Genomic DNA, 23,900 nt, shown 5'->3' with positions numbered 1-23,900 from the left:
CTTTTTATCCCATCTGGTCCCATCCCTCTGCTGTCACCCTTCTGGCCCGGGCCTGGTGGACCCTTGGCCCCAGCACCTGCCTCCTCACTCTTAGGCCACCCGTGCCTGTCAGCCTCTTTACTCCAACTGCTTTGACTGCTGGGGGGCCTTATTTTTGAGAGATAAGTTTTTATTTGCTCATTTCTTGCATTTGAAGTTCTCTTTGATGACATCCTTGGCCTGAGATTCTTTGCCATAGACCTTAACTACCACATAGCTACAGCCCCACCTGACGGGCGTTCTCTGATTGTCAGTCTGAGAGGCCTGCCCATTCCCGGGTTTCTTGTTGTCATCAACCCTAAAGAGGTAGACTTGGTGTTCTACACAAAGGGCCTCCTCCAGCTCGCGTGCGTGACTCATTGCATTTGGGCGCAAGCACAGGAAGGTGAGCTTGGCATCTTGGCTCCACCTTTGGCAGCTTTGCAAATTGCACGTGCTAGGTTGTGGAGGAGGAGGTCTCCAGGACCTCCATAAGATGGCATTAACGGCCATCACACCTCCAGCAGCGATGCCTTCCTTGGTTGTGGCAATGGGTTATGGGTGGAGTAGACTCATGGTCACATGTGTGACTCGGTGGTGGCAGGGATAGAGCCAGAAGGGTCTTTTTAAAACTAAATTTTTTCAGGGACAGTCATCATTTATTGTTCAACCAGGGTCTCCCACCCTGAAGAGCAGGGCATGCTATGGCAGCCACAGGTGTCTGGGTATGCTGGGCCAATGGAGTGCTTTGTGGGGTGAGGCCATGGAGCATGTCACAGTTGGGGCTGGGATAGGAATGAGGATGGGGATGGTGGAGGAGTCTTTTAAAGACATCTCTGTACCTTCCCCTCCTTTCCACTTACACCCTCTGTGGATTCTCCATCGTCCTCAGGGTGCACTTTGACTTCCTCTGCCTGATGCAGGCCTGTCCTGTCCGTCTTCCAGCCTCTTCTCTGCCAGTCTGCCCTCCTGTCTCCTGGAATGCCCCCTGTGCCATCCTGCCCCTTTGCACACGGTGTTCCCTCTGTCTAGACTGCCCTTTCACCTCTTCACCCGGCTCAGCCCTTCTGATCTGTCAAACCTTAGCTCAGGCATCATTTTCTTCCCAGCAGCCTTCATTCCGCAGGCTGGGCAGAGCCCCCCACTGGGCTTCCCTGCCCCCATACGCTGTTGGGTTCCTGGTGTCCTTGCCTTTGTCCACACCTACTTTCCCTACCAGAATGGGATGCCTCACTCTTTTGCCTAAGCGCTCCCAACACCTTGTCCCCCACTTCATTCTGTGCCTCTTCGTGCTGCTCCCAAATCCCTCTGAGTCTATCCCCACCAACCTCCCCACCCCTGTGTCCCCAGCTTCTCTGCTGACTCAGAGCTAGAGAAGGAGCAGTGGCTGGAGGCCATGCAGGGAGCTGTCGCCGAGGCCCTGTCTACCTCAGAGGTGGCCGAGCGCGTCTGGGCTGCAGCCCCCAACAGGTTCTGTGCTGACTGCGGGGCTCCCCAGCCTGACTGGGCCTCCATCAACCTCTGTGTCGTCATCTGCAAGCGCTGTGCAGGTGTGTGTGCTGGGGTTGGGGCACCAGGCAGAGGTGTGGCGGGGTTGGCCATTTGGGATGCCAGGTGTCCTATCTGGAGGAGGGCCTGGAGTGGAGACAGCAGTCAGAGAGCTGCTATTGATGAGGCTTCTCCTGCACACCAGGCCTTTCCCCTGTAATTAGCCTTGAGTCCTTACATTGCCAGGCGGGGGTTCAACTTCTCCCATCACAGGTGGGGACTCGGAGGCACAGGGAGAGGAAGTGGCTTATTCAGGGTCACCTGGCAAGTAAGTGAGCCCAGATTTGAGCCCAGGCTTGTTGGGGTCCGGTGTTCCTCTCATTACAGAAGAATAGGGGAGGCCGGGCAAGAGGAATTGGCAGGAACCCGGCAGGGCTTTGCATGCAGAGGGAGGAGCTGGTGTTTTGTCTGGAGGGCAACGGGAGGCAGGGACGTGGTCAGATTTGTGGGTCAGACTCTGGTTGGTGGGTGGAAACTGAGTTAGAGGGGCAAGTCTAGAGACCAGTGAGGAGACTGCCATAGGATCCAGGAGAGGGAGGAGGAGGAAGCCTGGCCTGGGGAAGCTGTGAGCATTTGAGGGCTATTGAGGATCTATGGTGGAAAACTCTCAATGACTGGATGAGGAAGATGAAATGCAAGATGGTCGAGCCCAGGGTTCATTCATCTGCTCAATCAAGGCCACTCAGTCTGGCCACTGTGTGCCAGATGCTGGGGATTCTGTCCTCCTGGGAGCTGACATAGCTCAGGCGGTGGCTGTGGGCTGCTGGAGGTGGGGATCCAGGTGGAGGAGCAAGTCTTGGGAAGTGTGCTGGGGAGGCCCTCTGTGAGGAGGTGACATGCCCGCTGAGATCTGAATGGCAAGAAGGAGTGGCCATGAGGACATGGGCGATGACAGTCTGGGTAGAAAGATGATGGAGGGGAAGCAGGAAAGGAGTTGTGATCTAATTCTGGGAGCCACTGGAGGGTGAAAGCAGGGATTAGAAGTCAGGGATTTGCATTTTAAAGAGATCACCTCTGGCAGGGCTGTGTTAAGAGTGGCCTGCAAGAGGCCAAGCATGGTTCCAGGGAGCCAGTTGCAGGGGGCTGGTACAAGAGCCCAGGCGAGGATTACAGGGCTCAGTCCTGCCCTGTGGGGAGCAAGAGAGCATGGCTGGATTCCAGAGCTGCCAGCAGGCCTACCCCCTGGCGCCTGCCTGTGGCCTGTCATCCCTGCCTGTCCCAGTGGACACTGGGGGTGGGTAAGTGATTCCGTGAAGGGGAGGGCACAGGTGATTCTGGGTCTGGCCCTGTGTCTACAGGGGAGCACCGTGGCCTGGGCGCTGGCGTCTCCAAGGTGCGGAGCCTGAAGATGGACAGGAAGGTGTGGACAGAAACACTTATCGAGGTGGGGATGCCCCTGCTTGCCACTGATACTTGGACTCTGCCCCATTCAACAGCTGTCTGGGTCTCCCAGCCCCCTCCCTATCTCAGTGGCCACAGCACCTTGGAGCTAGAAGAGATCCTTAATGATAATCTAGTGGGTGGGAATTTCGGAAAAGCAATTTTTGGCAAAGTCAGCAAACTGGCCAGTGAGCTAAGAATGTTTTTATAGTTTTAAAGCGTTATATTAAAAAAAAAAAAAAAGGAAGAAAATGCAGCAGAGACTGTATGTGTTCTGTAAAACCTAAAATATTTACTGTTTGGCCCTTTAGAGAAAGAATTTGCTAACTCCTATTCTTATTTCACTTTCATCCATTGAATAGATGTGTAAACTGAGGTCCTGGGCAGGGCTGTAATCTGTCTGAGATTACCCTGTAAATGCACATTGACCACCACCCCTGCCTCTTTCCATCTCACTTCTGGCTGACCCAGGGCCTTCTCCCCTACCTTGCATACCCTCTCAGAGGCCCTCAGCCTTCATTTCATCTGAACTCACGTGCACCAGTGGGTATATGTATGTATGCTGCGTGTGCACACACGTGTACATTTATGCCTCTGTACTGGAAACTCCCAGGTACCCATATGTGGTAGATACAGGGGAGAACCTGCAATGGGAGGCTAGGCCCAGGCTGCAGACTCCAGAGCACTTGGAGTGTCACATCCCTTTCTCACCTCCCCACAGTGTGTTTGGCACATAAGTGCTAAGGACTTTGCATATGTTAATTAACTGACTTTCAGAACAAGCCAGGAGTTAGGATTAGAATAACCAGTTTACAGCCTTGAAGCCTGGGGAGAGAAAATAACTTGCTGGAAGACACAGAGTGAATCTGTAGTGGCAGGCATTGTTATGCTTTGTTCTATGCTGTGACCCCAGCACCCGATACAGGACCTGACAAAGAGGCAAGGTGGGGGGGCCTAGGAAATGGCTGTGGAAGGAGGAGCCGGATGAAGGAAGGAACTGATTCCCGAATGCTGGATCCCTGCACTCACCCAGAATCCACCCCTATCCCTCTTGCCTAGAGAGGAATGTCAGGGACAGGAGAGGTTTCCAAAATCCCTGCCTACCCCATTGGCTGACAGGTTAGGCACCCACCCCCGGCTATCATAGTCTCAGGAATGCAGAGCTCTAGATGTGGAACTGGGTGGGGCAGCAGCAAGGCCCCTGGGACCAGGCGCAGGGCCTGAGGCGTCCACCTGTCAGGCTGCTGACCCCCTGTCCTGTCACTGAGCCTGAGACCTAGACTCAGAGCCCAGCTCTGGTGGCAGGAGCATCCCCAGCCACCAGCAGGCCAGGCTGTACTCACCTTCCCCATTGGGAAAGTGGGCAGATGGCCTGGCTCTCCCAGCCCCTTACCTAACAACCTCAGAAATCAAGTTTCTGCCCGGCACGGCCCCTGGCTGTCAGCTGGCCCGTCTGACCTCCTACAAACCCCTGCAGCTCTTCTTACAGCTGGGGAATGGCGCTGGGAACCGCTTCTGGGCAGCCAACGTGCCCCCCAGTGAGGCCCTGCAGCCCAGCAGCAGCCCCAGCACCCGGCGGTGCCACCTGGAGGCCAAGTACCGTGAGGGCAAGTACCGCCGCTACCACCCACTCTTTGGCAACCAGGAGGAGCTGGACAAGGTCAGGATACTGCAGCTCTGGGGCCCCTTGGGACCACCCTTGTCTTTCTGCTGCCCTGTTCCTTACACTGTCTTAACCCATCTCATCTACCAGCTCAGGGAGATGCCTTGGCGTATGGGGAAACTGATGTTTGGAGGGCAGAAGGGCCCTGCCTAAGCCATATGAAAAGTTCTGGCCGTGCAGGGAGGAGCCAGGCCTGACCCTTGGGCCAAGGCCACGTCCCCAGCATCTGTCTGTCTCTCTCCCGATTCCTCAGTCTCCTGCACCCCGTCCTGTTGCTTCTGAATCCTGCCAAAAGGAGTGAACTTGATGGGGATGCTATTTCCTGTCAGGCTCATGAAAAACAGCTGGGCTGCTCCAACCCACCCCCATCCACACCCAACTCAAGATGAGGCCCCGTATGGGCCCCAGGCCCTGACAGGGTGGGAGCCAAGTCTCAGGCCCTGATCTGGCTCCGCCTGAGCGGGAGGTGGCCAGCTCTGAGGCAGGGGTATGCCATTTGTGACCTCTGGTTGGCCTTCAGCCCCTCCCCCAAACTGCCCCTCCCAGGCAGACTCAGTCCAGCTAGAAGCCCGCTGGGAGTCAGGCCTCCACCTCCCAGGGACCCAGGCGTCCTGCTCCCAGCCCAACCCAGTCTAGCCTGCAAGCCAGGAGGGCGGCAACTCCCATTGGTTGGGAGTGCTGGGCAGGCAGTGAGGAATTCAAATGTGGGAGGAATTAGCTACAAAGCACCCCCCCCCCCACCGCTCTTCCACAAGGCAGAAGGAGCTTGAGATCCTCTGGAGGCTCTGTGGCTGACTGGGCAGCTGTGTCCAGGCCGCCAGCAGGGGTGAGGCCCCGGGCAGCTGGGATCCCCTGGCCTCCGCTAGGCAGCCCCTGCTCGCCCCTCCTCCCCTTGGCGTCTCTCTTCCCTCTCCTTCCTTCCTTCCTTCCTGTTCTCTCTTTCAGTCTGAGGATGGACCGCTCCAGGCCTGGGTGACTCCTTCCTCTTCTTTCCTCTCCTCCCCCATACCCTCTTTCCCTGTGGGTCCCCCACTCCTGCTTGGGCTGACCCTCCCTTGCCTCTTCCTAGGCCCTGTGTGCTGCAGTCACCACCACAGACCTGGCTGAGACTCAGGCGCTCCTGGGCTGTGGGGCCGGGATCAGCTGCTTCTCGGGGGACCCCGAGGCCCCCACGCCCCTGGCTCTTGCAGAGCAGGCGGGGCAGACACTGCAGATGGAATTCCTTCGGAACAATCGGACCACAGGTGAGCGTGGGGTGGGGGTCCACCAGGCTGTGCAGTGCCCAGTGGGGTTTGATTTACGTGCTGCTCTCAGGCCATGATCGCAGCTCCTCAAGGGCCCTTGGTAAATTGTGTGTGAGCTGGGGTGCGCTTGGGTTTGCACGTCAGTGTGTATTTGTGCTGCGTATGCATGTTCCTCTGTGTCTCTGTCTCTGTGACTCTGTTGATGACTTCCCTGACTCGCAGTGTGGGTCCCTCAGGATGGCTGGCAGCTGTGCTGGTGTTTGTGCACCTCTGAACCCCTGGGTCTGTGTTTGTGGGGATGTTGAGAGCTTTGGAGTGAATGTGTGTGCAGAGTGTGTTTGTGTTGCTGCGTGAGGGATGCTGTGTTACATTTCTCCATGTGTGGGTCACCCACCATGGCAGCCCTGTCTACTGCCCTGCTTGGGTGGAGCTCAGTCCTGAACCTGGTTTGGGTACCATTGGCTCCCCCTTGGGGTGGATGAGGAGGGGTCAGTGCGCTGAGCAGTGCAGCTCGTGGCCCAGGCCTCGCCTCTGGGGCCACATCCTAGGACTGAGGGTGGAGCTCAAGGCTGGGGCTCTGGGCTCAGGGCCATGGGTGGGCGGGGCACACTGGGCTGGAGAGAGCCCAGGTGTCCAGGGAGACACAGGAGACCACCCAACTGGCTTGGGCTTGGGGGCAGAACCGCCCCTCCCCCCCGCCATTGCTGACCATGGGGAGCAAAGCTGTAGTCAGGCTGCCACCTTGAGCTTCCTGCCATCTGGGAAAATCCTCTTTCCAGGGATTATTATTGAGTTTGCCCAATGCCCCCCTGATGCCAGTGTGCCTGGCCTGTGCTTACAACCTGGAGAGTGGGGTGGGCCAGGAGTCAGGGAAGCTTCCTGGAAGGGGCAGTGCTGGAACTGGGCCTTGGGAATGGAGTGAATTTCCACAAGTGCGGAGAGGTGGAGAAACAGCCTTGGCAAGACCCTGCAGATAGGAGGGGGAGCTTGAGGCTGCCAGTTAGGGAGCTGGGGCTGACGATTCGAAAGTGAGCCTGGATGCCCAGGCCAGGTGGGAGTTAGGTGGGGACACCCTCTTGGGTGGCCAGCATGACCTGCCATCCTTTCCCCACCTCCAAAGAGGTGCCTCGGCTGGACTCGATGAAGCCCCTGGAAAAGCACTACTCAGTTATCCTGCCGACCGTGAGCCACAGTGGCTTCCTCTACAAGACCGCCTCTGCCGGCAAGCTGCTGCAGGACCGCCGGGCCCGGGAAGGTGGGTGCCACCCCAGACCCTGCCCTGGCCCATGGCATCTGGGCATGGCTGCAGGGCTAGGGAAGCCAGGGCTGGCCAGACTGGTGGACCCATGAGGCAGCCAAGTGGACTCTGGCAGAGTCACCCTAGAGGGCTTCCTGGATATAGTTTGGGGTACGCAGAAGGTGCTTCCTAAATGATCCTGGTGGGAGTGGGGGTAGGGTATGGCGCTGCAGAGCAGGTCACTGCCAGAGTTTCTTTGGACTAAATGAGCCTTTATTGAGCCCCTACTGGGTATGGGCTCTGCTGAGCATCTGGTAGTTAGAGCCTGTGGCTGGTAGGGAGTTTGAGGACTGAACGGAAAGCCCTGTCCCTCTCTGATCTCAGCCTTCCATTCACTCCCCAAATCAGAAGAAAATCCATAAGAGCCCGCACAGTTGGCCACCACCCCCATTACCTCTCTGAACCACCCCCCTAATCACTCTGCTGGTCTCCTCACTGTTTCTTAGACATGTTGTCACCTACCAGGATCTTTGCCCGTGCTGTTCCCTCTGCCTGAAATGCTTTCCCCCAGGTATCTGCATGGCCAATCCCTTACTTTCCTCAGGTCTCTGTTTCAGTATCACTCCTGCAGAGATGTCATCTCTGACTACCTTATGCAAAATAGCACCCCCCATCTCTCCCTTTACTCTGCATTTCCTTTTCTTTTTTGAGATAGAGTTTCGCTCTTGTTGTCCAGGCTGGAGTGCAATGGCTCAATGTCGGCTCACCGCAACCTCTGTCTCCCGGGTTCAAGCGATTCTCCTGCCTCAGCCTCCCAAGTAGCTGGGATTACAGGCATGCGCCATCATGCCTGGCTAATTTAGTTAGTAGAGATGGGATTTCACCATGTTGGTCAGGCTGGTCTCAAACTCCTGACCTCAGGTGATCTGCCCGCCTCAGCCTCCCAAAGTGCTGGGATTACAGGCGTGAGTCACCGCGCCCGGCTACCCTGCATTTTCTTCACGTCACTTACCTGGTACTCATTTGTCCATTAATGTACTTATCTATAGATTCTCTGTACCCCACTGGGACATAAACTCCTTTTGGCCACCACTGCCTGTAGCCCTCAGATCCTAGAACAGTGGCTAGCACACAGTGGGCACTTGGCAAATATCTGCAGAATGAAGGATGACTCAGGCAGAGCTGGTGCTCCTGGAGGGAGCCCATCCACAGGGTCAGACCTGAGGAAACATTGACCTCAGAGAGCAAATGTCAGGCCCTCACAGACAGGATGAGAGGCAGAGTCTGCTGTGGGAACATTGTGAGGTCATTGCTGACAACATCCCTCAGCACCTCCTGCGTGCTCTCCTATAGGGATGAAGCCCTTCGACTCCCAAAGAGATTTCTTTGGAACTTCATGCTGTTCACAACCTCATTGCCCCAGGTCTGCCTCCCTCTGCCTGATAATGTCATTTATGTAACAACTGCCTGAGTCATCCTTTTTGCCCTGGATGCCAGGAAGCTCTGAGCCACTGTAAAGCTCAGTGCTGTGAACTGTATAAGCCTGCATGGCCATGACAACCTATCCTTTCCATTACCTTTCCTGGTCCAGATTCTCCTTTCTATTTCTTTTGTGGGACCTTGTCAGTCTCTCAAAGCCATTATAGCAGGAGGCAGAGTAGAGAGTGATGGGTGCTTCTAGAAAAGGAGATGGGGGCATAGAAGTTTTCCTGTGACATTCAGGTGGTGGGTGGAGGGGACAGGGTTTGCAAAAGCTGGGAGTGCTGGGTGGGGATATGTGTGTCCAGGAGTGACAGAGAGGCAGCTGGAGAGACAGGCAGGGGTAGACCTGGCAGGGCCTTGAATGGCAGGCTGAGGGGTACAGAGTCTGTCCTGAAGACCATGGAATGGTTTTGGTTAGAGGAAGGATGTGGTCTGATTTTAGCTAGATCACTCTGGGATTTTGGAAGGGGCTGCCTTAGAGGCCTGGGGGAGAGGATGACTTGTGGGCTGGCTGGCATGGTGGAGATGCAGAGAGGTGGATGGATTTGGGAGAAACTTGAGAGAATGAAGAGCACATGGGTCAGATGGGAGTGGGAGCCTTGGGAGGATGCAGAGGTGGTTTTCAGGTGGTGGGGGGCTCCCTGATGGCTCCCCTGCCCAAATTCTCCCCAGAGTTCAGCCGGCGCTGGTGTGTCCTTAGTGACGGGGTCCTGAGCTACTATGAGAATGAGCGGGCAGTGACCCCCAACGGAGAGATTCGGGCCAGCGAGATTGTGTGCCTGGCAGTGCCCCTTCCCGATACCCATGGGTGAGCACCCCTGGGCAAATCAGACTGTGGTTGCTATAAGGTACAGTCCCCCACTGGGGAGACAGGGAAATAGGCCCAGAGAAGGGGAGGACCTCCCCAGGGTCACACAGCAAACGGAGGCTGCATAAGGGCCGACCCCGGTCTTTTGAGGCCTCAGCCCAAGACTTTTCCACCACCTCTTAGGGGACCGAGTAAGGACAAGCGCCAAGGCAGTGTGGAGGGGGCAGAGGATGGCGGTTGATGGTGCAGGTTGGGGGTGGGCCAGTGCTGGATGAGGTGGGCCTGAGTCCTGGCCTGTGTATTTGCAGCTTTGAGCACACCTTTGAGGTGTACACAGAGGGAGAACGGCTGTACCTGTTTGGGCTGGAGAGCATGGAGCAGGCTCATGAGTGGGTCAAGTGTATTGCTAAGGTGGGCCTGGGGTAGCAGGGCGGGTGTAAGGGTGTCTGATGGGGGAAGGTGGGGCCTCCTGACCAATCCCATGTATCCCAGCTCCCCCATCTAGAGAGCAGCAGCTAGATGGAGGGCAGCAGACATGGAGCAGGCCTGTCCCACCAAGGGCCTACTGTAATCTGCAGCCCTCTGCAGGGTTGGTCAGACCTGTCTTAGCTCTGCAGAAGAAGGGCTGTGGCCTTGTACTCCACGGGTGCTCAATAAGTGAATGACAGTCAGAGCCATCTTAGGATGGACAGTGCCGCCTCCAGGGGAGTGTGCTCCTTGTTCCTGGAGGCAAGCAAGCAGAGGCTGGAGGGAAGAGGCAGGGAGGCCACGGGGAGAGCTCTGCCTCGGGGACTAGAGCCAGGTGCCTGTGGGGTCCCCTGTGCTGTAAGAGCCTGTGACTTTTTATCATTCACTTGTCCATTGATCAGTTGTCTTGTGCGCCTCTTGAGAGTCAGCCCGCAGAGACCTGGGGACCCAGATGAACCAGGCTTAGTCCTAGCTCTTCAGTAGCTCCCATGTGGGTGTGGAAGACAGCTCCCCTGCGGGTGGGGTTCAGGCGGCAGCAACAGTGTAACCAGTGCCACAACAGAGGGCAAGAATGCTTTGGTGCTGTAGGGGCCCAGAGAAGGGCCCTCCAGAAAGTGTCTGGGAAGGCTTTCCAGAGGTGGGCACATCTAAGTGGGTATGAAGTGGGACATGGTACCCAAGTTCCATCTGTGGGCTTGGTTCTGCCTTGGGGAAGAGAAGGCCGCTGGGTGGGAAGAGGGCACCTGCCTGTAAGCCAAGAACCTGGGGCATTGGGGCAGGCAGTGCTGTTGGCTGATGCTGTCTCCCCCGGCTGCCTCTCTGCCAGGCATTCGTGCCTCCCCTGGCTGAGGATCTGCTGGCCCGGGATTTTGAGCGGCTCGGACGCCTACCCTACAAAGCTGGCCTGAGCCTACAGCGGGCCCAGGAGGGCTGGTTCTCTCTCAGTGGCTCGGAGCTCCGCGCTGTCTTCCCGGAGGGGCCCTGCGAAGAGCCGCTGCAACTACGGAAACTGCAGGAGCTTTGTGCGTGGACCAGACCCGGGCCCCCAGCCTCCAGGGCACCCTATCCTGGGCTCCCAGGCCCCCAGCCCTTGCCTGGAAGTCTGAGCTCTGCCTGGCTTGGCCAGAGCTGCCATCCTGCCCTCTCATGTCCTTGGAGTGCATCTCAGCTACCCCATACATTGGCGGGCGGGTCCTAAGGATGTGTGTGCGCTCAGAGAGGGAGGGAGCAGGTTGGGGATCAGGAACAAGACCTGGGCCTCACCTTGACTAACCCCTCCACAGCCATCCAGGGGGACAGTGAGAACCAGGTGCTGGTGCTGGTGGAGCGAAGGAGGTGAGCCACGGCCTCCCTGAGGGGCTCTGAGAAGCCTGGAGCCGTCTGATGGGCCTGGGGACAGGGTGGGATAGGTGTAGGCCCCTCAGTGACTGACTGTCACTGGTCCAGGACACTGTACATACAGGGCGAGCGGCGGCTGGACTTCATGGGTTGGCTGGGGGCCATCCAGAAAGCAGCCGCCAGCATGGGGGACACGCTGTCGGAGCAGCAGCTTGGGGACTCGGATATCCCGGTGATCGTGTACCGCTGTGTGGACTACATCACGCAGTGCGGTGAGCCCTGCCCCTGGGGTGCCGGCCCCGCCCCCTCCCAGAGAGCCGCCTCCCGTCCCAGAGCTGCGTGGCCCCGCCCCATGACGCAATGCCTCAGGCCCCAAACGCTTGGCCCCGCCCCTCCCTAGGCCTGACCTCCGAGGGCATCTACCGCAAGTGTGGGCAGACGTCGAAGACGCAGCGGCTGCTGGAGAGCCTGCGGCAGGATGCGCGCTCTGTGCACCTCAAGGAGGGCGAGCAGCACGTGGATGATGTTTCCTCGGCGCTCAAGCGCTTCCTGCGCGACCTGCCCGATGGGCTCTTCACTCGTGCCCAGCGCCTAGCCTGGCTGGAGGCCTCAGGTGGGCCCTGCAGCCCGTGCCCAGCCTCCTCCACCCATCCCTCCGGACTCCTCCACCCTTCCCTTCTGGCACTTGCACTAGACTCACCCTAACCGACCGGCTCCAGTTACCCGCCTCTGCTTGTCATTCCCATCGCCACTCCATACGGAGCCCGGGGCCCTGGAAGACCCAGAGTTCCTTACCCTGGTTGAGTGCCTGGCCTGCATTGACTTGGAGGGCACAGGGACTGCTGTCACCCACCATGAGAAGCAGGACAGCCCGGGCGGGGTGAGGAGATGATAGTTACAGGGGGTTTCTGACCTGATTTTTCTTTCCCACCCAGAGATTGAGGATGAGGAGGAGAAGGTCTCCAGGTACCGAGAGCTCCTGGTGCGGCTGCCACCTGTCAACCGGGCCACAGTGAAGGCCCTTATCAGCCACCTGTACTGGTGAGGGAGGATACCATTGTGAGACTCTGGGGGGATGGGGTGAAGGTTCTTCTACCCGCCCCCCCGCCTGACTGCCCTCCCCTGGGAGCCAGCTGGGCTTCTGCACCAAGTGCTGACTGTGATCTGCCCTAACATTGGACATTTGTAGAGCAGGGGTCCCCAGCCCCCAGGCCACAGACCAGTACAGGTTTGTGGCCTGTCAGGAACCAGGCTGCACAGCAGGAGGTGAGTGGTGGGTGAACAGGCGTTACTGCCTGAGCTCTGCCTCCCGTCAGATCAGCCGCAACGTTAGATTCTCAAAGGATCGGAACTCTATTGTGAACTTGCACATGGGAGGTGGCGCACTCCTTATGAGAATCTAATGCCTCTGAAACCATCCCCTGCCCCCACCATCCTGTCCTTGGAAAAATTGTCTTCCATGAAACCAATCCCTGGTGCCAGAACTGTTGGGGCCACTGTTATAGAGGATTTTTCCACTTGGGACCAGGTTACCTTGGCTGGATCTCCCAGCTTCCCAGTCCTACTCCTACCAGGACCCAAGATATGGCCAGAAAAACTGTTCCTACCCCATTAAATAGTGGTCCCCTCTGATCAGACCAGTCTTGGACCTGTCAGAAATTAACAGGGAGAGATGGGAAGCTCTGGCCTGACTCCTCACTCAAGGCCCTCCTCCGCCTCTCTCCAGTGTCCAGTGCTTCTCAGACACGAACCAGATGAATGTGCACAACCTGGCAATTGTGTTTGGGCCCACGCTCTTCCAGACAGATGGGCAGGACTACAAGGCTGGCCGTGTGGTGGAAGACCTCATTAACCACTATGTGGTGGTGTTTAGTGTGCGTCCCTGGTCAGTGGGCAGTGGAGGGCAGGGATGAGCCTTCCAGATGGTGGTGACCACCTGTCCTTGCCCCTCGCCCCTTCCCAGGTGGATGAGGAAGAGCTCAGGAAGCAGCGGGAGGAGATCACTGCCATTGTGAAGATGCGTGTGGCTGGCACTGCCAGTGGGACCCAGGTGAAGTCTGGAGCCTGGGTGGGGGGCTTGGGCCTACCACCTGCGCCCATTTTCTAGGCCCCCAGCTGAGCCCTGTCTCCCTGCAGCATGCTGGTGACTTCATCTGCACAGTGTATCTGGAGGAGAAGAAGGCAGAGACCGAGCAGCATGTCAAGGTAGGTGCTGGGACCTAGAAGCCAAGGGGCCAGAGAGTCAGGCTGGGCCAGGCACAGGCTCAGATGGCCAGGGGAGCAGTGCTTCCATCCCAAGGAGAGGACCAGTTTGGGACCTGTATCTGGCTGGTGCTGGGGCCTGCTCCTAAGAACTACTCAGAAATACCCCTCTGTATCCCAGGACTCAAGAAGGGCCTGAGAAGGATGGGCTCAGGCTCTGAATCACGTAGCAAGGTTATGGTAGAGCAGGGGCCAGGCACAGGTAGGCTAATCTTCTCCTTGGTCCTTGCAGATCCCAGCATCCATGACTGCTGAGGAGCTCACCCTGGAGATCCTGGATCGCCGGAATGTAGGCATCAGGGAGAAGGATTATTGGACCTGCTTTGAGGTTAACGAGAGGGAGGAGGCAGGTGGGTGACCCTGGGCTTGTGCAGGGTGTGGTATGGCTTGTCTCAGCTGTAGCCCCAGTCTGTCCTCCCCTACCCTGCACATGAGGATGGGTGGTGAAAAGGACTTTGATGACGTGTTGCTGTCACACTGATCTCTGTGACGGTGGTGATAGGGTGCTGGCAGGGATTGAGGTTATGCCTGTCATGTGGCTGATAGAAGGGACAGTGAAGGGGTAGATGGTGTTGACTGTGATGGTGCTTTCTTAGGTGTCAGTGACAATGGTGATGGTTGAGGGGAGAAAGGTAATTTATGGTAAAGGTGATCTTGATGGCAGTGGAGGATGAGGCTGTATGTGTTCATTTGTTTTACTGTCTTTGTTGAGTGCCAGGCAGTGGGCTGGGGAGCCACACACATAGTCCCTATCCTCGTTGGGGTTAGTCTGGTAGGGGATGGAGGCATTAGTCTAATGATCACACCAATAAATATTCAACTACAGTTGCATTAACTGCTGTGGAGGAAAGACCCATGGCATCACCAGATCTTTCCCGAGCCAGGATGGGAAGGAAGAGTAGGGGTTATTTGGTGAAGAAGGCAAAAGCCCTGTGGTGGGCAGAGGCACAGCCCTTTCAAGGAGACGAGGGCAGTGAGGGGATGGTGACATGGGTGGGGCTGGAGATCAAGGCAGAGGCAGCCACGCAGGGCCTAGCAGCAATGCAAGACCATCGGAGGGTTAGTGAGTAAGAGTTTAAGAAGATTGCTACTCGCTGCTGGGTGGGGAGAGGGAAATTAGAGCACACTTTGAAGGCCATGGTTTAGTCTGAGGAGAAGGCAGTAATGTGGGCTGGGGTGGCAGCAGTGGAGATGGACAGAGCAGAGAGATTTGACATGCGGATCAGGAGAGGGAGGAGAGGTTTGTTTCTGGATGGAGCAGCCTGGTGGGTGGTGGTGGTGGTGTTTCCCCGATGGGGGCCACGGGGAGGGCAGGAAGGGAGGCAGGGGGTGGAGATCACAGGCATGGTTTTGCACATGTTGAATTGGAGCAGCTTTGGTCACAGCCAGGTGTGTCAAGCCTGAAGCTTGGTCATGGGAAGGGCGGTCGTGATGGTAGTGTTTTGTGTCGTGGCACTTGCAGATGGTTGGAGTGGACCGGGGATGTGTAGGTGATATGTGCCCATCTGCCAGCCCTTGGTGGTATCGGGCCATATGGTCCCAGTGACGGTAGGTGTAACCTCTCCCCAGAGCGCCCCCTGCACTTTGCGGAGAAGGTGCTGCCCATCTTGCACGGGCTGGGCACGGACAGCCACCTGGTGGTGAAGAAGCACCAGGCTATGGAGGCCATGCTGCTGTACCTGGGTAGGTGGTGCCTGCAGGGTGGCCAGGCTCCGGGCATTCCCCTCTTCCAGAGCCAGGGTGGGACCTGGCGGTGCCAGGTAGGAGCAGCTCAGGCAGAGGGCACCAGGTGGGTGGGCCTCTGTGGAGAGGCTGGGGCAGGATGGGGCAGCTTCCTTCGTCCTGGGACCCAGCCCCAGCTGGGTTGGTGCAGCCTGTACCCACTCCAGTCCCCCCCCAGCCAGCCGTGTCAGTGACACCAAGCATGGCATGATGAAGTTCCGTGAGGACCGCAGCCTCCTGGGCCTGGGCCTGCCCTCAGGTGGCTTCCACGATCGCTACTTCATCCTCAACAGCAGCTGCCTGCGGCTCTACAAGGAGGTCCGGGTAAGTGGCCCCACTGGGTTCGGCCTCAGGTTGTGCACCTGTACCCCTGAATGTGCTCAGAGATTCCCCTTGGTCTGCAAGTAGAAATATTCCTGTTGCAGGCTCTCAGGATAGCACAGCAGTGGGGGAGAACTGTAGACTCTCAAGGCCCCTCCTGCTGTGGCCCTGGATGTCCACTCTACTGTGCCCTGTAGCCCCACTAGGCCCTGGCACCCGGATGCCATCACACCACTCCATGCCCATGCTCTGTCTCACTGTGCCTGTGCCTTATCACTGCACCCACAGGAACCTGTTACTTGATGACAGCCCCAAGTTGTGGCCCATGCATGCCTTGTCACATCGTACATCGTACACCTCCCGAGCCACCCTCCTCACTCATTTTGTCCACATGCAGGTGTTCTCCCAACCCAGACTCCACTAGGCACCCTCCACCTTCTGCACATACATGCCACACATACACCCCAACCCCACACATCACTGCACATGCTGTCCTGGCTCTAGACCTGGGGCTTCTTCCATAACCCTGATCCTCTATCAAACAGAGCCAGAGGCCGTGGAGCGGGGCCCCTGAGACCGTGAGTAGCTGTGGGCTGACTGCCAGCTGCCTTACACCACCTGGGGGCCAAATGAGCTGGGTAGGAGCATGGGGACACAGCCAGGGCTCCTGGCCATCTCCAGGCATGGTTCCCTGCCCGCTTGCCGGTCGGCACTAGCCCCTATCCTGGGCCTAAGCTCCTCCCCTTTATCCCTAATCCTGTCCCAGGGTCCTTTCCCCAAGATAGGGTTCCCTATCAGTGCAGTGCTCTAGAATTTTCCAAAGGACTCTGTGTGGAAGTTAAAGATCCAGTAATGATGGCACCTAGGTTTGAATTAGAGCTCTGATCTTCTCCTGTCATCCCTGCAGCCTCCTTATTTCTAACCCTGGACAGTGTTCCAGGACTGTCAGAACATTCTTACTACTGCCCTTATCCTGACATGCCAGGGTGGGACGAGAGAGGCTTGTGGGATATCCCCCACCTGGGGTAGGAGTCTCTCTGAGGCCTCCCTGGCTGGCTGTTTCCACTCTGCACAGTCCTAGGAGAGAGAGCTCATCCCCTCCGCCCTTGGGGCCACCCTATTCCTAGCGGGATACTTCTGTCTGAGAGAAGGTCCTTGCTCAGGTTCTGCTGAGAATCTGCATCTCATGATGCCCCTGTGGGTCCCAGCTATGCCTTGGGGGCCACAGAGCATAGATGCCCCTACAGCAGGGATTCCCAGCTGTTAGGAACAGGGCCATGCAACAGGAGGTGAGCATCGGGCGAGTGAACATTACTGCCTGAGCTCTGCCTCCTGTTAGGTCAGCAGCGGCATTAGATTCTCCTAAGAGTGTGAACCCTACTGTGAACTGTGTAAGCGAGGGATCTAGGTTGTGTGCTTCTTATGAGAATCTAATGTCTGAAGATCTGAGGTTTTACAGTTTCATCCCAAAACCATCCCTCCATCCATGGAAAAATGATTGTCCGCAAAACTGGTCCCTGGCACCAAAAAGATTGGGGACTGCTGCCCTGCAAGATGGGCAGCAGAGACATGGTTCCAGGCCTGGTGGTCTAGCCTGAGCTCCCACAGCTACCCCCCACCGCACCCCCAGTGTCTTCAGCCTCTTCCTGCCCCTTGCATTTCCTGAGGTTGTCTGAATAGGCTTGGCTGCCATGGCAGGAGCAGAGCCGATAGAACAGGACCTCATCTCCCTCTCTTTGCATTTTGTGCCTCTTCTAATGCATCCCGGGCTCCTGCTAACCCTGTGGGAAACGCCGTCTCTTCTCTCCTTTGCCCTCTTCTGTGATCACATCCTCACTTCTGAGCCTCTCCGCCTGTCCAGTCAATCCCCCTTGGTTCTGGGATGCTCTCTCCCTGGCCCCCGACCTCTAGGAGCGCTTAGAACCCTTGCCGTGGGCAGAAGGGAGGGAGGATGGCTGAGGCACCTGGAAAGGCAGCTGTGGATCCCTGGGCATGGAAGGAAGGAGGCAGAAGAGCTCGAAAAAGGGATGAGATCTAGTGTTCCCTAAGGAACCAGGCTTAGTGCTGGCCCCTCACATACTGAGACATGGAATCCTTACTACTGTTCTCTGAGGAAGAGGGCTGTCCCCACTTCCAGGTGAGAAAACAGGCTTTGTGTGACTTGCGCAAGGCCATCTGTAAGTGTAGACTGGGACTCGCACCCAGGTTTCTTAGTGTGGAAACACAAGCTTATATTCCTGGAAGTCTCAGACTTGAGGACTCAGCAGGGAGGGGTGCTCAGCACAGAGTAGGTGGTGCTTTCCACACCCCAGTGACAGCCAACACCTCTGGCCTGGCAGAGGCCCTGAGCAGATGTGGGCTGGTTACCACGGGGTTATCATTTCTGGCATTTGTTGGTTTATGCGGCAGTAGGACAGAATATTTGAAATTGGAACAATCTCAGGTGATTCAGCAGGATACATGGCCACTTGTGCCTTATCCTGGGGGTCTCCTCTTATTAAAAACCCTGAGGCACCTGGAAAAGGCACATGCTAGAAAGATCTTGGTCCCAGCAGAGATCGTTAAGCATCAAGAGTAAACTTCGTTGTCTGCCTGTGGCCCCGTGCCTTGGAGATACTGGAAACATGAGCTGTCCGATTAGAAATGAAGTCCTTGGGCCAGGTGCAGTGGCTCATGCCTGTAATCCCAGCACTTTGAGAGGCTGAGGTGGGAGGATTGCTTGAGTCCAGGAGTTTGAGACCAGCCTGGTACAACATGGTGAAACCCTGTCTCTATAAAAATTAGCTGGACATGGTGGTACATGCCTGCAGTCCCAGCTACTCAGGAGGCTGAAGTGGGAGAATGGCTTGATCACATGAGGTGGGGTTGCAGTAAGCTGAGATTGCACCACAACACTCCAACTTGGGGGATTCATTCTCAAAAGGAGATTGCATTGACTGACATCCTTCCCTCCCAAGACCCCCTTTTGCAGACTTCCTGTCTCAGCCACCCTTACATCACACATGTGCCGTGCACATCAGACCCCAGGGAATCGGAGGCCTGAGGGTTGTGTTTTCATTCTTGGAGCCACAGCCTGGTTTGAATACCTTGATTCCTGCAGCTGTCTCTGCGCCTGACTGGGCCTGTCCTGTCCACCCTCGACTCACTTGACTGCTTGCTTCTAGTTCTGTTCCCCTCCCACCCACAGCCTGACTTCTTCCAAACCCACAGCCTGTTTTCCATCCCCTCAGCCCAACTCCTCCTGTACCTGGAGTCCAGTTTCCCCCACATCCTTCCTCCCTCATGCCCAGAGCCTTGTGTTTACCGTGCCTGCAGCCGAATCTCTTTTACAGCCTCTATCTCAAGTCTTTCCATTTCTGCCATCAGCTGTCTTCCAGTTTGCAGGCCGATTGCTAGTGCTCCCAGCCTTGCTGCTTCTGTATGTGCATACAGGTTTCTTCCTTGTATTCCCCCACATCTTGTTTCTTCCATGTCCGAAGCCTGATTTCCTTCCGCCTGCCTAATTTCCTCCCTGTCTGCAACCCTGATTGTCCCATGCCTGCAGCCCAGTTGGTACCAGGCCCTCCTGGGCACATGCCCATAATCAGGTTAGGTGCTGTCTATAGAAGACATGAGGCTTTCCAATCAGCAGGTATTGGGGTGAAAGCAGAGTGAAAAGTCCTTACTAAGGCCCTCCTAAGCCACACCCCCTGTGAGAGCACAGAGGTCTCCTCCAGTCCCTAGGCAGCCCATCCTTTTGTGATATCACAGGAAGTCCACCAATTCCCAAAACTTCCCTCTCCCCTGGTTGTCCCTTCTCTGGCCCCTGCTGAGGAGCCATGCCTGGAGGTGGCTGGCAGCAATGGTGGGGAACAGGGGGGCGGTAGCTCAGTCTTTGACCCCCAGTTTTGGTTGTAAGTGAATCTCCCTCCCGTGCCATTCACCCTGGTGCCCCTGTGGGCTCCAGGGGTGCTTGGTAGGGGTAGGGCTTCAAGCAAGTGGCTCCCAGAGCAGGAGAAAGCCTCATTAGCTTGACCTTCCTTGGGGGTCATTGCCCCCATCCCTCTGCCTCCGAGCCAGCCTGCTCCTTCCAAGCCCAGACCCATATGCAGAGGTGGGGGCCAGAGGTGAACATTTTGGCAATCTGGTGCCCCTCCCCAGTACATTGGTCTCTCGCTTCCTGACCTAGACCATTGGGAAGTTCTTCCTGTGGTCTATTGAATAGCTGTTCTGCTTAAGCTTGAGTCATTAGCCTTCTTGTGGAACCAAAGAGCTAGTAACTGCTGGTCCCTCAAGCCTTCTGTTCACACGGTCAACCCTGGAGCCTCCGTGGGGCAGGGAGGGCTGAGAAATGAATAATCTGAGACGAACATAGACACGAGCAGCCAACCGAGGCTCTGTGATCACACCTGCTTGTTCCAGCTTGGTGCTGGGGGAGGATGTGCAGTTCTCCCTCCACATACAATCTGATTCAGGCTGATGCTTCAAGTCCTCCAGTTTGCAGGGCATCAGGGTGGTGCTGGGATTTGCTGTTATAGGTGTCCCAGTTGGGACGGCTGCCTCAGAGACTGAGGGTTGACTGTCTGATACTGCTGCAGGGAGACAGACCTTGGGGGCCTAGGGCTGGGAGGTTGGTTGGGCTGGATTGTGAACAGGGAGGGCTTTAAAAGGAAGGCTTCTTGGAGGAGGTGCTCTGTGCTGGGATGCAAAGAGGGCTGGGGAGTGGGAAGAGGGAGGTGCCCTGTCGGGAGAGCAGCCCCAGTGCCCTTTCTGCAGACTAAAGTGCCCTCTTCTCCTCACCCTACCCCAGAGTCACCGGCCTGAGAAGGAGTGGCCCGTCAAGAGTCTCAGAGTCTACCTGGGAGTGAAGAAGAAACTCAGGCCACCCACCTGGTAAGCTGGGACTGGGCAGATAGGCCTGCTGCTGGGGCCTGTGGGGGCTCAGAACTGATAGGGGAGGCACAGCTGGGGTTTTTAATTTGACAGAGGTCAGTACAGGGGCTCTGATGGTGTGGTCCCCAGACCAGCAGCATCACCTGGACACACTTTCAACACAAATTCTCGGCCAAGTGCAATGGCTCGTATCTGTAATCTCATTTCTTGGGGAAGCCAAGTCAGGCGGATTGCTCGAACCCAGGAGTTCGAAACCAGCCTGGGCAACATGGTGAGACCCTGTCTCTGCAAAAAGAATACAAAAATTAACTGGGTTTGGTGGCGCGCTACTCAGGAGGCTGAGGCGGGAGGATCACTTGAGCCCGGGAGTTTGAGTCTGCAGTGATCGGTGGTCACGACACTGCACTCCAGCCTGGGCGACAGAGTGAGAGTGAGACCCTATCTCAAAAAAAAAAAAAAAAAAAAGAAAAGAAACACAAATTCTCAGGTGTCACCCCATTCCTACTGAATCACAGATTCTGAGGGTGGGGCTGGGGCTTAGGGGTGTCAAGGGCCTGGAAGGCTGGTGGGGGCTGAGAGAGGAAGAGGCCAGGACGTGTCACTCTTGTGAGAAGGCTCTGAACTCTGGCTCTGGCTGTGGCTTCTGGGTTCTGTCCTGGGAACCGGGGCGTTGAGCCTCTATGGCCTGTCAAACACCCCACTCTCTCCCCTCTTCCTCTGCAGCTGGGGCTTCACAGTGGTGCATGAAACAGAGAAACATGAGAAACAGCAGTGGTGAGTGAGCGCCTCAGCCTGAGACCCCAGGCTGAGGAAAGTTGGTGGCACATCGCCCTTGATTGGGTCCCTCATCACTGCCCAGATCTGTGTCCACTAGCAGACCCTGGGCTGGGGAGGCAGACACGGTGTTCCCTGCTCAGTTAGGCCTTTGGCATCATGCAGGTCCGTGTCCCACCCTGCAGGTACCTCTGCTGTGACACACAGATGGAGCTCCGGGAGTGGTTTGCTACCTTCCTGTTCGTGCAGGTACCAGGTGCAGAGTGTGGGGTGTGGGGTGGGTCCCTGGAGGCTTCCATTATGGAGAATGGGGACATTGGCTTCTGTGCTATTCAGCCCACCCCTTGCTTCAAGGAGATTTTGAGTTGCTTTTAATTGATTTGCTAGTTTATTCAATAAACCCTTCCTAGCACCTACTGTTAGTCTAGCTCCAAGCCAGGGATGCTAGGGACAGACAGGACACAGACCCTGCCCTTGGGGCACCCCTTATGTGAACAGGAAAACAGACCCAGAAGTGGCCAGTTATAGCCCAGTGTGATGAGTGCTGTGGTGGCAGTGGAGAGCCTAGGGGATCTGAGTTTTAGGAAATGTGGGAGAATTCAAGCAAAGAGGGGAATGGCTTCTAGGCAGAGGGAATGGTTTAGGCAAAGGTCCAGAGATATGCAAGAGAAGCACAGATTGTTAAAGTGGAATGTGAGGGGAGAAGCCAGGAGTGCTGGAAGTCAACACAGGAAAGGGAGTGAGAAGCAGAATCTCAAAGAGCCTTGTAGGCCATGCCAGGGAAACTTAACTCGACACAGAGGTCAGTGGGGAACCACTGGCGGGGGGTGGGGGTGGCATTTAGGCAGAGTGTGGTGCAGGCTTGAGTCTGCGAGGGCTCACTCTGGGTGCAGCGTCAGAAAGAGGGACGGAGGGTAGAGCCCAGAGGTGAGCAGGCCAGTGAGGCAGTGGCTGTGGTAGCCCAGGCAGAGACATGGTGGGGATGACTCCTGAGCCAGAGCAGGGCCAGAGTCTGGGTTAGACTTAAAACAGATGAGTTAAGACAAAGAGTTTTTAAAGTGAGAGCTCATAAGTGTTTAGGGAAAAGGGAGACAAAATGACCAGGGTGCTGGGCTGAGTTCTTTCTTAGAGCTGTGTTCTTTTAGCCCTGAGTTTCGTGGTAAGCAAAGCCTAAAGGGAAACGGTGGATTCTGTAGTTCCTGGTTCCTAAGACGGGGCACAGCCACGTTCCTCTAAGAGAAATGTTTTCTTGGTTCTTGGAGGGGTTTGTGGATCCGGAGATTGGAGTTGACTAACAGAACTGGCCGTGTTTTGCCAGAGATGCAGTCATGTTCTCCCCACAGCTGCTTCTCGTATCGGCTGGGATCAAAGCTGAGGGCGTCATCTCAGATCACAGCTGGAGGCATTTCTGGGAAGGGTGGGCAGATCTGAGGCTGAATGTCTGGGTGAGCTGAAGCTGAGCCCAGCCCCTTCCTCTCTCTGCTCCCCAGCACGACGGCCTGGTGTGGCCCTCAGAACCCTCACGTGTGTCCCGGGCGGTGCCTGAGGTCCGGCTGGGCAGCGTGTCACTGATCCCCCTTCGAGGTAGTGAAAATGAAATGCGCCGGAGTGTGGCTGCCTTCACCGCGGACCCTCTCTCTGTGAGTGGCTCTCCATGTCTTTGGGCAGGGGACTGGGGGCCTGGCTGGGTGCCTGCCTTCTACTCCACAGTAGATGATTGCCCTGATTGCCCTCCCCTATTGCCCTCCGGCCCCCTCCGTCCAGCCTCAGTGGGGGCCCTCATAGGCCCCTTTGGTTCACACCATTCAAAGGAGCCCCCTCTGCCTGGCCCTGGGAGCTGGGAGTCCCCTCTGCCTGGCCCTGGGAGCTGGGACTCCCCTCTGCCTGGCCCTGGGAGCTGGGACTCCCCTCTGCCTGGCCCTGGGAGCTGGGACTCCCTTCTGCCTGGCCCTGGGAGCTGGGACTCCCCTCTGCCTGGCCCTGGGAGCTGGGACTCCCTTCTGCCTGGCCCTGGGAGCTGGGAGTCCCCTCTGCCTGGCCCTGGGAGCTGGGAGCCTGGCTGACTGGAGTGCTCCCCGCTGGACTGGAGTGCTCCCCGCTGGCAGTGGAGAGTGGCTGCAGCAGCTTGAGCGGGGCGCCGACCCCTCTGGTCCTTCACAAAATATCTGTGGGCCTGTTCCCCTCCTGCAGCTCCTGCGCAACGTTTGAGCACAGGAGCCCATCGTTGGCTCTAGGATTCCACCGCTGGAAGCCTGTTCAGACACCCCTTATGCTCCAAGGCCTGGTGTGAGCCAGTAGGGGGTGCTTGGGAAACTGCACCCCACACCCCACATCCTCCATCCTGACTGCAGCATGGGGTTCCCCGGCAGGGGTGGGAGGCAGCAGGGTCAGCCTGGGCGGGAACCTCTCCCAACCTGCTCCCCCCCGCCGGGTTCACTGTCCCTGTGGTGCTGGAGAGATGGGCATAAGTCAGGAACTTGGGAGGATCACCACCCTTTCAGGGGCATGAGGCCCTGGGGCCTCCGCCAGAAGGGAGCCCCCTGCTACCCCCAGCAAACTCCGGAACAGCAGAAAGCGGGTGCTCTAGAGGAGCACTCAGCTCAGGGGGAGGGAGCTTTTGGCTGAGCTTCTACAGGGCTGAGAGCTGCGCTTTGGGGACTTCAGCCTCCCTTCCAGTATGAGCTGACTGGGGGGTCCAGACTACCTGATGCCCCTTCCCCCATTTGGGGTTTTTTGATAACATAAACATATCTGTATATTTTA

General features: G+C 56.9%; 1 protein-coding gene across 19 annotated transcripts in view; it reads left to right on the top strand.

The window, feature by feature from the left end:
• ARAP1 (ArfGAP with RhoGAP domain, ankyrin repeat and PH domain 1) overlaps window positions 1-23,900 on the top strand; it is a 67,956-nt gene extending 44,056 nt beyond the window's left edge. For 7 of the 19 annotated variants that reach the window (XM_077963657.1, XM_077963649.1, XM_015115146.3 and 4 more), the window contains 23 exons: window positions 1,369-1,568; window positions 2,865-2,950; window positions 4,424-4,606; window positions 5,679-5,853; window positions 6,974-7,108; window positions 9,245-9,380; window positions 9,689-9,791; window positions 10,675-10,870; window positions 11,132-11,183; window positions 11,295-11,458; window positions 11,587-11,799; window positions 12,122-12,227; window positions 12,913-13,060; window positions 13,150-13,236; window positions 13,323-13,391; window positions 13,681-13,798; window positions 15,018-15,131; window positions 15,349-15,494; window positions 20,281-20,363; window positions 21,087-21,137; window positions 21,323-21,386; window positions 22,628-22,777; window positions 23,328-23,900. In XM_077963657.1, coding sequence (XP_077819783.1) covers window positions 1,369-1,568; window positions 2,865-2,950; window positions 4,424-4,606; window positions 5,679-5,853; window positions 6,974-7,108; window positions 9,245-9,380; window positions 9,689-9,791; window positions 10,675-10,870; window positions 11,132-11,183; window positions 11,295-11,458; window positions 11,587-11,799; window positions 12,122-12,227; window positions 12,913-13,060; window positions 13,150-13,236; window positions 13,323-13,391; window positions 13,681-13,798; window positions 15,018-15,131; window positions 15,349-15,494; window positions 20,281-20,363; window positions 21,087-21,137; window positions 21,323-21,386; window positions 22,628-22,777; window positions 23,328-23,345 — 2,797 coding nt within the window. In that variant the 3' untranslated portion in view covers window positions 23,346-23,900. Of the gene's footprint in view, window positions 1-1,368; window positions 1,569-2,864; window positions 2,951-4,423; window positions 4,607-5,678; window positions 5,854-6,973; window positions 7,109-9,244; window positions 9,381-9,688; window positions 9,792-10,674; window positions 10,871-11,131; window positions 11,184-11,294; window positions 11,459-11,586; window positions 11,800-12,121; window positions 12,228-12,912; window positions 13,061-13,149; window positions 13,237-13,322; window positions 13,392-13,680; window positions 13,799-14,910; window positions 15,132-15,348; window positions 15,495-16,036; window positions 16,070-20,280; window positions 20,364-21,086; window positions 21,138-21,322; window positions 21,387-22,627; window positions 23,094-23,154 lie in introns of all 19 variants that reach the window. The other 12 variants (XM_077963656.1, XM_028833797.2, XM_077963646.1 and 9 more) reach the window with 4 other exon arrangements.

This window comes from Macaca mulatta, chromosome 14 (assembly GCF_049350105.2).
Source record: "Macaca mulatta isolate MMU2019108-1 chromosome 14, T2T-MMU8v2.0, whole genome shotgun sequence".
Taxonomy (NCBI): Eukaryota; Metazoa; Chordata; class Mammalia; order Primates; family Cercopithecidae; genus Macaca; species Macaca mulatta.
This window is presented reverse-complemented; position numbering and strand designations above follow the sequence as displayed.